The sequence below is a fragment of the Drosophila albomicans genome, chromosome 2R (genome assembly GCF_009650485.2).
Source record: "Drosophila albomicans strain 15112-1751.03 chromosome 2R, ASM965048v2, whole genome shotgun sequence".
NCBI classification, from domain to species: domain Eukaryota; kingdom Metazoa; phylum Arthropoda; class Insecta; order Diptera; family Drosophilidae; genus Drosophila; species Drosophila albomicans.
In genome coordinates, this window is record NC_047631.2 from 6916938 (window position 1) to 6932371 (window position 15434).

General features: G+C 43.0%; 1 protein-coding gene across 1 annotated transcript; it reads left to right on the top strand.

The window, feature by feature from the left end:
• The first annotated feature begins 214 nt into the window (after positions 1–214).
• LOC117576286 (titin) lies at positions 215–15386 on the top strand. Its single transcript, XM_052006831.1, is given in 12 exon segments — positions 215–688; positions 784–993; positions 1078–1124; positions 1904–3600; positions 3666–3755; positions 3943–4007; positions 4009–4263; positions 4266–4333; positions 4368–5557; positions 5559–5978; positions 6010–9801; positions 9998–15386. Coding segments are annotated over 12 exon segments (13062 nt in total). The 5' UTR covers positions 215–520; the 3' UTR covers positions 15058–15386.
• Positions 15387–15434: the final 48 nt, after the last annotated feature.

Consider the following 15434-nt stretch of genomic DNA (forward strand, 5'->3'; position numbering starts at 1 on the left):
TTTAAACTAGATGCCGTAAATTAAATTAAATTAGTTTATCATATATTTAATAAAGCTGTTTTTAATTATTTTACATTTATATTTAAATTGAAATAATGCATATTGCAATAAACACAAATAAGTTGGCAGCCCTAAGTCAATGGAAAATTGGTTGCTTTTGAATTTAACTGTATTTTTAGTTAGATTGGCAGGTCTTAACCGCGCGTCCCTTGCAAAGAGAATTCCTGTACAGAAAACCGGGCTGATTGTTGTAAAAACATTTACGAAAGTTTGAAGAAAATCATTAGAATAAACAAAAGTATAATGAATAATTGTGTGTACGTGCAAAATTTATAGTAGCGTTCGTGTCTACGCTTTTCCTTAAAGCTTGGCTCTATTTTCACTCGCGGCTTCTTTTTTTTCTTTCTGCACCAAGCGAAAGTTGGTTGCAGCCGCCGCCAACACTCACACCGCCCACAAGCATTTTTTTTATATTTTGTTTGTAGTACAATAAATTGTGGCCAATATTGGCTAATGTATAATGTCGCTGGATGGCGCGCAGTTGAGTTTCGTTGACGCCGCTGGCATTTCGGTGGCGCATGCAGCCAAAGGACGTAAATTCAATGTGGGCTCCTATCTAGGTTGCGATTTAGTGTTGCCCGATGCCGAGCGTCTTCACTGCGAGATACAATGTGATGCCTTTGGCAGGGTGAGTGACTGAAAATGCGCGCGTCTTGTGCGTATGTTTATCGATTTGGTAACAACACTATATATGTACATATATTTAACATCTTTACTATTTAGGTTACCATTTACAATCATTCCTGCACTGCACCCATTGTGCTCAACGACCAGGTTTTGCAGGCCACTGCTAAGCGTCCGTTGATGCATGGTGCACGCATCCAGATCCTCAATAAAGTCTACACCTGGAATTTTCCCCAAAGGACTGAGGATGTCAGCACCCCAGAACGTAATCCCCCTGAGCCAGCGGCCAATTCATCACCAAGCCTCAAAGTGAGTCTAGAATCCCCTCAATCTTTGGTACAGTTATACTAACTGATGTGTGGCGTCCTTTCGATATGTGCGTTTCTTTTTTAGGGCCATCGACAACGTCGACAATTTGACAATCGCCTCACTGTGCATAAGTAAGTAAGAAGAACAAACAGCATGCCAGGTAGCCGGGCAGATGTTGATTGCATGCAAGCGAAAGAGAGAGGGGAAAGGCAGGCAACCCCTAAAAAGGCTGCCATATGCTGAGAGTCATGAAAATCAAGACATTAAGATTCCAAAGAAATGTTGTTTTTATATTCTTATTCTATTTCTAATGCATGTTTCTACTACCAGTAAATATAATGTTATATATTTTCTTTTAACAAATATTGGATTATTTAGCGTTATTCCAAAATGTCCGACACAATATAATTTGTATTAATCTGATATTAACAAACACGCTATTTAATATTATAATTCTAATAAAAAAAAAACATACATTTTAGTTGATATTAACTGTTTAACTTTGTTATAAAATAAACTAACTGCCAATTTTAAATCGAAAGATACTTATATTTTATATTTATTAATTTTAATGTATTGTTTAAGTTAACAAATAACCAATACTTAATTTTATTTTTGGTATTATTTCCAATTTTTTTTATCAATTGTCGCCACAAACAGCTAACTGCTTACTTACCTTCTAATAATTTGTACATTTTATAACAATTATTAATATTTTCATTGAGAATTTATCAAACTAACTATATTATTATTTTTATATGTGTATTTTATGAATGCTATTATCAATTACTATTTAACTTTATTGTAAGCTATGGAATTTCTCCAGAAATTATTCTACATAAAAATTGAGAAACTAAGGTTTCTCAATATGAATTGAATTAATATTTTTATTGACTTTGAATTATTTTAGCTTTCGGTATTCAATCAATTCCGATGATGAGGGCAACACATCCATAGAGTCGCGTGAACTGGAGACGTCTTCAGCTGAGATTGCTTCAAAGGACGAACCAGAGCCAGAACGCAGCATTACACCGCCAGCCAAAGAAGCTGACGAGACTTTGCCGAAGGTGGACTTGCTGGAAGCCACACAAAATAAGGAAAATACCAGCACACTGGGCAATAAATTAATGTTGCAATTGTGTGCACGTTCTGATGTTGTAATCACCTCGTTTTCGCCACGCGAAACAGGCGTTAAAATTGAAAAGTCCTTTACATGTGTGCTGAAGCCAACAGTATGTGTTACATTATCATCAGCGGCCTCGACACCCAAGAGCGTTTATAATACGCCCAAGAGTGTGCTTTCTGAACTGAACGAGGACAGCTGCAGTCGGGATTTACTTGAGTATAGCACGCCCTCCACATCGAAGAAGGCGCAGGCTGCCAAACGACCGACATCCATGTTTCTTATTGATCTGACAACTCCGCAGAAACTACGACCAACATTGAGCATGACTCCAAAGCAATCGCCAAGTAGTGCTGCAGTTATAAGTGTGGATTCTACAGACATGTCATCGGATGAGTCTCCCATTGTTATAGACATAACCAACTCATCGACACCGTCAAAGACACCATCAAAACAGCAGCAAATGAGGGTATTGAAAACTCCAAAGGATCAGGTGCTGGCAGCTGGGGCCACGCCAAAGCGGACGCCGCAGTCTTTAATGAAACGAGCCCTTCTGACTAGCACCAAGAAGCAAATTGCAGCAAACACCAACACACCGACGACACCACAGGCCAAGACAAACCGACAATCGTTGCTCGAGACGCGTCGACAATGTCTAACAGCACCACGTCGACTGCCTTTCCATCCGCAACCGCAGTGGCGGACACCAGGCCGACGCCAACTGCCATCTTCGACAACCAAAGCACCGCAGACATCGCCACGAAAACGTCAATCGATGTCGTTGAGCAGTCCGCGCGACAATAAAATATCAATGCTTCGAAAGACGCTGGCCGCCAATGCAAAGCTCAGTCCTACTGTTGGCATGAGCAACAAATTGGTGGCGAAAGCACGACGCTCTCTTAATTCCCCAAAGACAGGATCACCCAAGCGCATAGCTTCACCAAGAGTGACGGCAAACGAATCATTAACACCAGACATGGCACACGACTCGACACGAGAGTTGAGTGTTACGTTTACCATTGATGATGATGATGATGAGCAGAACGCTACTGGAGCAGCATTGAAGGTGTTAATGTCTGAGGAATGCAGTATCAAGCAGCTCGTGGATGCAAATACAAGCAGCAAAGATCAAAGTAAACTCCTTGAAGATAACAACATCACAGCAACGACTGACGAGATAAGCGGGAAGCATAGTACTCCCAATGAAACAAGAGATGACTCGTTAAACAAAACATTTGATTTGAATGTGTCTGCAACGAACAAAGATGCAACGGATGTTTCTATCAGAGATCAAGAGTCATCAACTTCGAAATCTGAAGTTGTTGAAGAGAGTTGCGATTCTGCACCAGAAAAAGACGTTGACAAATCGATACAAAAAATGACAACACAAGACGTGGACAAAAGTTTTAATACACCGGACAAAGTTGATGTTATTGAGGATAACATCTGCGAGGAGGTGCCCACAACTCCAACATATCAGGAAGGTGTGTCAATGTAATCTCTTTCTTGGTTAAAAATTTCTTATTTACAAGTATTTACAAATTCACAGATTTCGTGACGATTACAAGTGTGCATCTAGCTGAGGACACAATATGTGAAGAGGTGCCTCCAAGTGATGAGGTCACTCCTACAACTGATAGTAAGTGTTTTCCCTTTGCTTTAACATTCCAAATCTGAGCTGACTTATTGGTATATCAATTAACATTATGTTTAAGTGTCAATCGTTGTAAGAAGGAAATATTAAATAAGAAAAGATCATGATGAAACGTAATTTAATGCGGTTGCAATAAGTATAATTATATTAAAATCTTTCACCTTTCTAACAGAACCAATTGAATCGGAAGAACAGGACGTGGTTGGCCCACCAGGTCAAACACCAATACCAAGGCGGTTCTTCACGACGCTATTCTACTGATCAAAATACAGTCGGCTTAACCCCAAGGCGCAGCGTGCGACGTGCATCTATGGAGGCCACCAATAAGCTGGAGCAATGCTTGAAGCCCACTCGTCGTGCGTCTTGCTCTGCTGCCGTTGAAATACCAACTACCACAGCTCTTGCGACGCCTAAGCGCAAACGCCGCCTTACAGAAGAGCTATTAACGCCATCGCGCAAATCGCAACGTTTGTTGTGTACAACTCCGAAAGAGCCGCGCCAATAGACGAATCAGTCGGCGACATGGGTGCCATCATTGAAGAGGATGGTGTTAACGGTGAGTCGGCATATGAATATAGTGGAAATTTGTTGTTAATTCAAATCATTTGCAGCCGATGTGTTGCCCATTGTGACAGATGAGGATTACGGCACCGAATTGCCGACAAAAGACGCTGATGAACCAGACAAAATTGACTACCACGGTATGCGAGAGTTACTAAAGACGCCGAAAAGCTGCAGCACACCGCGTTTCAAAGGTCTGCGCGAAATGGTGCGCACACCCAAAGTTTGTCCATCACCTATGTTAGGCAATATTGAGGAATTGCTGGAAACGCCTTCGACACCCAAGCGATCTGTAACTGTGAGTCGGGTTGAATTGGAACTCTCCAAGGCTGAGGCCACTGACGATGCACAAGACAAGTACTTCACAACGCCTCGTGGTAAAAACCTAATGATACCAAACGATCCAGCCAGCGCAGTATTAAAGACAATTAATAAATCTCTGGCCACAACCACTGAGTACGATCTGAATGCGACAAATGCCACGCTGCACTTGGACAAAATCTTTGACGATGTTCTTGTTGCGGAGTCCACGGATCCTTCAATCGTTGTGAATAATTCCGAAAACGAAATTAATGTCACTGCCATAAGTACGGCGGCTGCTTCTGAAGCGGACCCCTTGTCGACGACAACGAATCCTGAGGCAAGCGATACGGCAGGATCCGAAGTGTTGATGAACGTGTGCTATGCGGAAACTTCACACAAAGATCCCTTAACAAGCACTGCATTTAAAGATGGAGGTAAAACGAATCTAAATCTTAGCGCACTCAACGATGACAGCTGCGCAGATAGGGCCAAATCTTCAGACGTATGCGAGATGAGCGGTATTCAAGTGCTGGATCAAACAACGGACTCCATGTTCTCGGAACGATTGGTCTTGAGTGGCGTGGAGTCGTGTGATGTTACTCTAGAAGAAACCAAGGCAACGGGAAATAATATACCTGAGGAGAAAAAAGATGAGCTGGCGGAAGGTTCAGACACCGATTCGATGGTTGGCTTGGCGGAACCACTCGTTCTAAGCGACGATGAGGACGTTGTTGAAGAAGGAACTAATTCCAGCCAGGACCTAATAAAGGAAGAAAAATCGAACGATTTTATCATTCCACCAAAAGAGATCCCAAAAAACAAAGAAGCAGACAAATTTGTTGTTGATCAAAGTCAAGATGAAACTGAGGCAGAAGTGTCTGAAATTTTACTCAGTACAACAAAAGGAAGAAAGGTCAATTGATTTGGCTGACGTCGAGAACCATGTGGAAGATAAACTGGATAGTACTCTAGGCGCAGTGCCAAGCATCAATGATGAGCAGAACAATGATCAGGATACTGAGACTTCAAACAATCCAAATGAATCTCAGGAGGAAAATGATTTTGAGATTGACTTGGAAGCTTCGAGCATCGCTACAGATGTATCCTTATCACAGATCGAAGTAACACAAACATCAACAATTTACGGTGTTGATATGAGCCAAGTTTCAAGCAATATTCAAGGCAAAGAAACAGATAAGGAAGACTCAATGATTCAAGGAGTATCGCATGTTGAGCAATCAACTGAGAATGTTGTTAACAAATCCGCAGCTATTCTTACTGATAAAGACAATAACGAAGACTTACTTAGTTCAAACCACGCAAAAAGTGAACAGGAAAGTAACAGAGAATGATGAATCTATGGGACAACTTGAAGGCACCGAAGCAAATACTACTGATGCGGATGTCAATTTAAATGCATCGAGTGATGGCAAAGCTGCAGAACTGACCTTAGAGTCTGCGAATGAATCTCTGCTGAATGACTCATGTGAATTCAATAAATCAAGTATTGGACTGAACAAAACAGGATCAGCAGCAGAAACAAAAAGAGAAAGCATTTATTTGGTACCTACTGCGGAAGCCAGTGCCAATCCTTCAGACAAACCCGAAAATGATGCAGCTCTAAAAGAGCTATCTGTAGAACTAACAGTTAAAGATGAATCGATACTTGATGCTTCAACTACAGTGGCAGAAGAATCTTTGATTGAGACTAGTTTTGTAAAAAACAAGTCCGAGCTATGTGAAAAACAAGTTGAGGATGCTATTGTAACAAACGATGAGGAAATATCAGACCAATATGAAAATGCGCCAAGCATCAAACATGTCAGCAAAATCTCTGAGGCTGCAGTCGAAGAGAAGAATGAAGTAGCTGATGAAGAAAATTTAGAGAAAAATGCGACGTTTGCAAATCCTGCAAGTCCTATCCCAACAACATCCGAAGTCGATGCTGTATTGGAAATTAAAGATGTTTTGGCTGTTGTAGAAGATGTGAGCGAATCTGAAATTAAACTGGATGCTTCTGTTTTAGATGAGGAAGAGAAAGAGCAGTTACCTGATGATGAACACACTACCCAAATGACAAATGAAGACTCTTCAATTGAAAAGAACGCATCAATTGTAGTTAAAACGGAAAATAATGAATCACAAATAGATAACCAAGCATCGGATATATCATCCACGACTTCAGCAAATGGAACAAGGCAGCCTCAAGTTGACTTGGAATCAACAAGCGCAGAAGATTCAATATCTGCAAAGACAACAGAAGACCTTGCTGAGCACGTTCAGGATATCGCAGAAATGTCATTAAATCTGCATGAGGTGGCAAAGGATGCAAAGAACCAATCAGCGGAAACATCTAAATCTTCTGTAAATCTGTCAAACGAGTCTGAAACTGACCTGGAAGCAACAAATGGCGATGTTTCATTAGCTGAAAAGACAACGGAGCAACTTGCTGAGCACATTCAGGATATTTCACAGATGTCATCAAATCTGGATGAAGTTGCAAAGGAAACATTACCTGAATCTTCTGTAAATTCACCAAACGAAACTGAAGTTGACCTGGAAGCTACAAATGTGGATTGTTCATTAGCTGAATCGACATCGGATGAGCACATTCGAGACATCGCAGATACGTCGACAAATTTGGATAAAGCGCCAACAGAAATAAAGGACCAAGCTGAGAAAATATCCTTATCTTCTGTAACTGCGCCAAATGAATCTCAAGATGGTCTGGAAGCAACAACCGCAGATGATTCATTAGCTGAAAAGACTAAGGATCAACTTGCTGAGCACATTCAGGGTATGTCACAGATGTCATCAAATCTGGATGAAGTTGCAAAGGAAACATTACCTGAATCTTCTGTAAATTCGGCAAACGAGGCTGAAGTTGACCTGGATGCAACAAATGTCGATGAATCAGTAGCTAAAACGATATCGGATGAGGACATTCAACATTTCGAAGAAACGTCGTCACATCTGGATGAAGTGCCAACCGAAACAAAGGATCAGGCAGAGAAAATATCCTCATTTTCTATAAGTGCCCTGAACGAATCTCAAGCTGATCCGGAAACAAAACCAGCAAAAACGAATACACCAATCGAAGACGAAATAGTAAAGAATGAAGAACAAATGGATAACCAAGCATCGGAAAAGTCATCTACATCTTCGGCAAATGAGGCAAGTGAGCGTCAAGTTGACCTGGAACCAAAAAGCGCTGATGATTCATCAACTAAAAATGCAACGGAACAAGTTGATGGGCACATTCAAGATCTGGATAAAGATCCAAAGGTAACGACGGACCAATCAGCGGAAACGTTATTGTCTTCACTGATTCCGCCAAACGAGTCTCAAGTTGACCTGGAAGCAAAAAATAAAGAAGATTCTGCGTCGTCAAATCTGGACGAAGTGCAAAACATACCTCAAGACGATCTTCAATGTTCCACGAATGCTGATGAATCCTTGATTTCAATGGATACTTCAGTATTTGTTGATTTGGATAAAGAAGAGGACGACCGTGAAACTTCAAAAACTCCAGAGCTAGAAGAACAGGTTGACAAAACAGCGCTTCAGAATGTATCAACATTACATGATAGGTCGGCTACAAAATCGACCTTAGATGAGTCTGTAATTGAGCTAGATGATGACTCCGATAAAGAAGAGGAATCACTTATTGAAAAAGATTCCGAATCTATTTCAAAGTCACCAGAAGAAACATCGATCAATCTAGATAACACTGAAGTTATAAACCACGAGGAGTCCACAGCTGTTGATAATTCGGTGATTAATCTAGATGTATCTGTAGCTAAGCAAAGTGAGGGAGTCACACCTTCAACTACTGCTGAGAAATCTACGAATGGAACTATTGGAAACGAAGCTAAAGCTAATTTGGAAAGTACGAATATAGATGAATCTCTGGTTGATCTGAGCTCATCTGATGTAACTGATATTGAAAATAATGAAGCAGTTTCTGATGTACCCAAAATAACCCCTGCTGAAGCTGACATTGAAAAGGAAGAAACAGTTTCTAATGTTTCAGAAATATTACCATCTAAGACCGAAGATGCTATTGTAGCTGTTCCAGAAGTATTATTATCTAGTGCTGAAAGCGATGTTGTCGCCGAAATTCCAGTCTCCGATGTTCCAGAAGAGATTAAAAAGGAAGAAACTGTTTCTGATGTTTCAGAAATATTAACATCTATGGCCGAAGACGCTATTGTAGCTGAAGTTGAAACTAAAGAAGAAGTTTCTAATGTTCCAGAAGTATTATCATCTAGTGCTGAAAGCGATGTTGCCGCCGAAATTCAAAAGAAAGGACGCGTCTCCGATGTTCCAGAAGACTCTGCACGAATAGATGAAAGCACAGCAGATAAACATAATGTTATGAAGGAGGCTCCATTGACCATTGAAGCGCCACTTGAAAATGTCCAATCTTGTTTGGCTGCTTCGACACAGGAAAATGAAGATCTTAGCAAAGAATATGTTTTTGAAGAATCGCTAACCACGTCAGAGCTGGATACAACAAATCAAAATGTATCTAATATTTCTAGCCAATCTGCGCCTGCATGTGGCGACATGGAAGAGAACCCTATTCAAGAATCTGCTGTAGAAGAGGAAGCCACTAATTCGAAGGAATCGACGCCAAGCGTTTCTATAGAAGTCGACGATGCAACAGAGAAACTCGATGCTGAAATCGATTCTATAAGGTATCAAAATAATGATTCGAAGGCAATCGGAAAATCGCGAGAGGAAAGCAAGGTGGCTTTTGATTTGGATGGCAGTTGCAGCGCCGAAATTACGGAGAAAAGTTTGTCCATGGATACAATTGCGAAGCAAATTCCTAGTGCGTCGGGTATGGAGAGTGAATTGGATATCAGCCAAAAAACGATGCTAGTCGATTGTGAAAACACCACAAGTCAGACAGAAGAAAAAGAACCCGACCATGTTATGAGTGGGGTACCATCTCAATCAAAAGAAACGAAATCTACACCAACCGACGAAGCGACAGTAGAGATTCTTGATAGTGATGAAGAAGACATGACCCAAAACAGAAAGTCGACAGAAAATGCGGCTAAAAACTCTGAAAGTTCTGCGACAATTGAAGTGCCAACAAAATCAGCGGAACCAGAACTTGCTCTCGAAATTGATAACGATAAAGTGGATTTGGAGAAATGTTTGAATGTTCCAAGCACGACAATTCAAAGCGAAAGCTCTAAGCATGATGAAAAGAAACTACCAACATCTCCAAATGAAGTAATTCAATTAGCACCAACTATAGAGTCAACACCAACTGTTGAATCGACAGTAGAGATTATTGACAGCGAGGAAGAAGCCAAGGAGTTGGAGATGAAACCTGCTAAAAAATGTAGACAATAACATATCGCAGCTGATTGCAAGTCCTTCAACAATTGCTTCAACATCAATAGACATTAAACCAAAACAATCTGATGAACTTGCTGAAGAGATTTCTAATGATAATGATGGTGCAGAAAATTCAACCGCGAATGCAGCCTCAACAAGTCGAAGCGCACCTTCCACAAATGACGATTACAAAGATGGATCACCATCAGAAACCGTCAGTGAACCGGCAGTTGAGATTATTGACAGTGATGGTGATGTTTCTAATCAATCAAAGATATGTGTGGACGAAGCTGTCAAAAACTCCTCACCTGCAGTGGAAAAAATCGAAAATCAGATCAAAATAGCAAAGGAATCAAGTCAAAAAGCAGCACCATCTGCTCAGTTGGTTGCGAGCGATGCTAAGCGTACAAATCAGACTGGGGAAAAAATAGAAGCACGAAGTAAGACAGAGGAAGTGGTAATTGACATAAGTTCTTCAGATGAAGAGTCGTTGACACATGCTACAAGTCAAAAAGTAAATCAAGTGTCACACGAAAAAGTTGTGTTAGAATCTGATGGAAAAATTAAGTCAGACGATAAGGAAATATTAACTGAACAGCATTCACTTGAAATTGAAAATTCATCAGATTTAATAATGGATGCAAACCCAATGAATGTTTTGAAACGTCGTCGCAAGTCTTCGACTTATATAGAAACTTTCAAGGACACTACTAAAATGGCCCAAGCAACGCCAAAGCGTCGTGGTCGCAAGGATGATCTCGTCCATGAAGATATTGAACAAATACATTTCACAATGGAGGTACATAAGGTTTCCAGGAATGTGGAAGAGACTACTGATTCGTCCCACAAATCGCATCCAGAAACTGTTGACTTGGAAAAGCCAAGCATAAGCAGACGTAAATCGATTACTAAAAATGTTGAAACGGAAGTTAAGAAAGGTGTCAAGGCTACAACATCACAGCCTGAAATTAACACAGATAAACCTAAGCGACGTGGCCGAAAGCCTGCAACAGAAATCACCGAGACTAAAGTCCATGAGAAACTGCCTGAAACAATTGACTTGAACAAACCAAAGTGTCGCGGACGTAAATCATCGGGGATCGAAGCGCAAGTTGTAGAGATAGACAGTCCTATTGAAGTGAATCAACAAGAAAGCGTTGACTTGGATAAATCCAAGCAACGAGAACGAAAATCTTTTGCAATGCTTGCTGTAACTGAATCCCAAGTTGTCGAGGAAACAACCGTCGAAGCAGCAGAAACGGTCGACACTGAAATTTCAACCGAACCCAAGCGGCGGGGACGAAAACAAGCAAAAATAGTCGAAGCCAAAGTGATTTCTTCGGCTGAAGTTTCTGAAATCGAATCCGAACTGGAGACTAAAGAAGTAATCAAAGTAGATATTCAAACTGATGAACAACAAGGAAAAGTAGAAAACCTGGAGAAACCTAAGCCACGAGGACGTAAACCATCGATCGGAGAGATCGAAATCCCCGCGGGAGATAATCCAAGTCGAGCAGAACGCAAACCTTCGGCGGAAATTGCCGAAACTAAAGATTACGTCGCAGAAGTAAATGAATTGGAGAAACCCAAGAGACGAATTCGCAAAGCTTCTGCAGAAGTTGTGGAAGCTACAGCCAATCTCGATGTGAAAAAATATGAACTCAATCGTAGAGCATCAGTTGATCTAGCTATTGTTGAGCAACACGAAGGAGTAATTCACAAAGAGAAGAAGTCAACTATTGAGGCCGTTAAAGACAACCCAAGGCGTCGCAATCACAAAGTTTCATCAGAAGTCACAGAAACGTTAGAACCCATAAATCAGACAGAAAAGAAACCAGCCCGAAATACACGTAAAGCTTCAGCAGAAACCGTTGAGATTGACAATGAAGAAAAGGAGCACTTGCCAGTAATTGTGGAAGCAACGGAGCCAGAGCAAAAGAAACTGAGGCTTAATAAGACAACTGAATCGGACGCCGCTCAGAAAGTAAACGCACGCGGTCGCAAAAAATCTGTCTCTGCGGAACAGCCGCCCGAAGCTGTTGAGGTGTCAGGGTCGCGTGAAAAGACCACAACTCGTCGGGGGCGTAAGGCAACCAATGATGAGCCAATGATAACACCACCAGCGGAGATTGTTGAGGCAACAACTTCGCAAGATAAGACTACAGCTCGTCGGGGGCGTAAGGCAACCAATGATGAGCCCCTGGCGATACCACCAGCGGAGATTGTTGAGGCAACAACTTCACGTGGAAAAAGTGCAAATCGTCGTGGACACGAGGCTACCGTGGAAGCGGAACCTTTGCCAACGCCTCCAGCTGAGATTGTTGAGGCAACAACTTTACAAGAAAAGAGCGCAACTCGTCGAGGGCGTAAGGCAACCAATGATGAGGCACTATCAACACCACCAGCAGAGATTGTCGAGGCAACAACTTCACGTGGAAAAAGTGCAAATCGTCGTGGACACAAGACTACAGTGGAAGAGGAACCTTTGCCAACGCCTCCAGCTGAGATTGTTGAGGCAACAACTTTACAAGAAAAGAGCGCAACTCGTCGAGGGCGTAAGGCAACCAATGATGAGGCACTGTCAACACCACCAGCAGAGATTGTCGAGGCAACAACATCACAAGAAAAGACCACAGCTCGTCGGGGACGTAAGGTAACCAATGATGAGTCTCAGTCGATACCACCAGCGGAGATTGTTGAGGTACCAACTTCACGTGCAAAAAGTGCAAATCGTCGTGGACCCAAGGCTACCGTGCAAGAGGAAGCTTCGCCAACGCCTCCAGCTGAGATTGTTGAGGCAACAACTTCACAAGAAAAGACCACAGCTCGTCGGGGGCGTAAGGCAACCAATGATGAGCCTCTGGCGATACCACCAGCGGAGATTCTTGAGGCAACAACTTCCCGTGGAAAAAGTGCAAACCGTCGTGGACACAAGGCTACCGTGGAAGAGGAATCTTCGTCAACGCCTCCAGCTGAGATTGTTGAGGCAACAACTTCACAAGAAAAGACCACAGCTCGTCGGGGGCGTAAGGCAACCAATGATGAGCCTCTGGCGATACCACCAGCGGAGATTCTTGAGGCAACAACTTCCCGTGGAAAATGTGCAAACCGTCGTGGACACAAGGCTACCGTGGAAGAGGAATCTTCGTCAACGCCTCCAGCTGAGATTGTTGAGGCAACAACTTCACAAGAAAAGACCACAGCTCGTCGGGGGCGTAAGGCAACCAATGATGAGCCTCTGGCGATACCACCAGCGGAGATACTTGAGGCAACAACTTCACGTGCAAAAAGTGCAAACCGTCGTGGACACAAGGCTACCGTGGAGGAGGAATCTTTGCCAACGCATCCAGCTGAGATTGTTGAGGCAACAACTTTACAAGAAAAGAGCGCAACTCGTCGTGGGCGTAAAGCAACCAATGATGAGCCACTGGCAGCACAGCTAGCAGATATTGTTGAGGCGACAACTCGTCGAGGACGCAAGGCTACCGTGGAAGAGGAACCTTTGTCAACACAGCCAGAGATTGTGGAGGTAAATTCCCAAGAAAAGAGTGCAATTCGTAGTAGACGCAAGGCCACAGTTGATGAAGAAGTGCCCAGCGTGCAAGCCGATGCAGCTGAGCTTAAACCGAAACGTCGTGCTCGAAAAGCATCTGCTGAAATAGTTCATGCCGAAGTTCAGCCTCTTGAGCCAACTGAGCAGGCGACAAGACGTGCTCGTGGAGCAAGCGCTGATGTGGCAGCAGAAACGGACCCCGCGGTCGAGAAGAAGTCAACTCGACGCGTTCGCAAACCGTCTGCAAATGTCGACGTCATCGTGAAAGAGGCAACGCCGCCTAAAAAAGCACCAGCTCGCCGAGGACGTAAGGCATCTTTATCAGCTGCTGTTCTTGATGAAGCGGAGAAACAAGATCATGCAATTGAACTTGCCACTGTTGCCAGTGCTATAATCTCTCCTAGGCCACAGGTGCTTAGCTCGGAGGATGAGTTAACGCCACGGCGTCGTGAAGGACGCAACTTGCCACGTAAAAACTATGATGAAACTTCGGATGAAGACAAGCCGGGATCATCCCGTAAAGCGCGTAAGCCCGTTGCCAGCAAAGCCGCTGCGGTCGCCGCTGCGGTCTCGCCACTTCCAAAGCCTACAACACCAACGAAGCAGAAGCCTTCGGTGGAAATTGCAGTAGAGCCAGTGGCGGGTACGCAAACACCAATTGCTACGATAATACCAGCAGACTTAAACAGTTCACAGAAGCGCGAAGGCCGAAATATGCCACGCAAGAACTACAATGAAACATCAGATGATGAGAAGCCAGCTTCATCGCGTGGACGAAGGATTCGTCAGCCAACGATTAAGGCCCTGGAATTGCTGGTAGACTCTGCTTCACGGCCAGTAACGCCGAAGCGACGCGGTAAGGCAAAGGCAGCTGATACCGCAGCAGCAGCAACTGAGGGTGATGCTGATACTGATGAGCCACCAGAAAAGAAAATCATTTTGGAAGACTCCACGCCAATTGCTGCCAAAGCTCGTGGAGGCGCAAGAGGCCGTAAGGTACATGATACCGAAGAAGTCACAGAAGCTGAACCCGCTAAACGTGGTGCACGCTCTCGTAAGGAGAGCGCCACTATTCAGGTAGATGAGCCCGACATCGAAGTAGAAGTGAAGCAACCAGCGAAACGTAATGAGCGCGGAGGCGGCGCTCGCAAAGCCAAAGCAGACGAGGATGCTGCAGATGGGCAGCCACCAATTAAGAAAGTTCGAGGCGGAGCACGCGCGAAGACACCTGTTGTAGCAGAATCAGTAGCGGATCCCAATGTGGAGGGACCCAAAGAGGTGCCGGTCACCAAGCGAGCGACGGCAGCACGGGGACGCAACGCACGCGTTACAAAAGTGGTTGATGAAGTGGTAGCTATTACGGAGACGCCGCCAACTCGTACTGGACGTGGTCGTAAGGTGCACTTTGAAGCCATTGAAGACACGGCGTCGGTGGCAGTGACAGTGGCAAAGGAAGCGCCGCAGCCCGTTGCAGATGAAGCTCCCAAACGTGCCACACGCTCTCGCCGAAAATAATCATTTCTTGATAACTTTTATTCATTTGTTTAATTAATTATTTGAAATTTTAGTTTTAAGTTAAAACTTATTTTTGTTTATTGATTATACCTCCTGTGTACAAAAGGAAAATGTTTACAGCACGGTAATATAGCTATGTATGTATTGTTAATTTTACGTTTAAATAAATCAAGAGAGTTCTACGTTATTCGGAGAAGCAGAAAATATATAAAAGACGCGCTCAAGCACGCAAAACATAAAATCTAGATATACGTATATAAAATACATAATGCATATGATATACATATATATATACATTGAAGACATCAATAACTTACCTTTTAAGGACTCTCATGAAGATTTCTAATAAAGAAAATTTCCAACAAATCACCTACAAG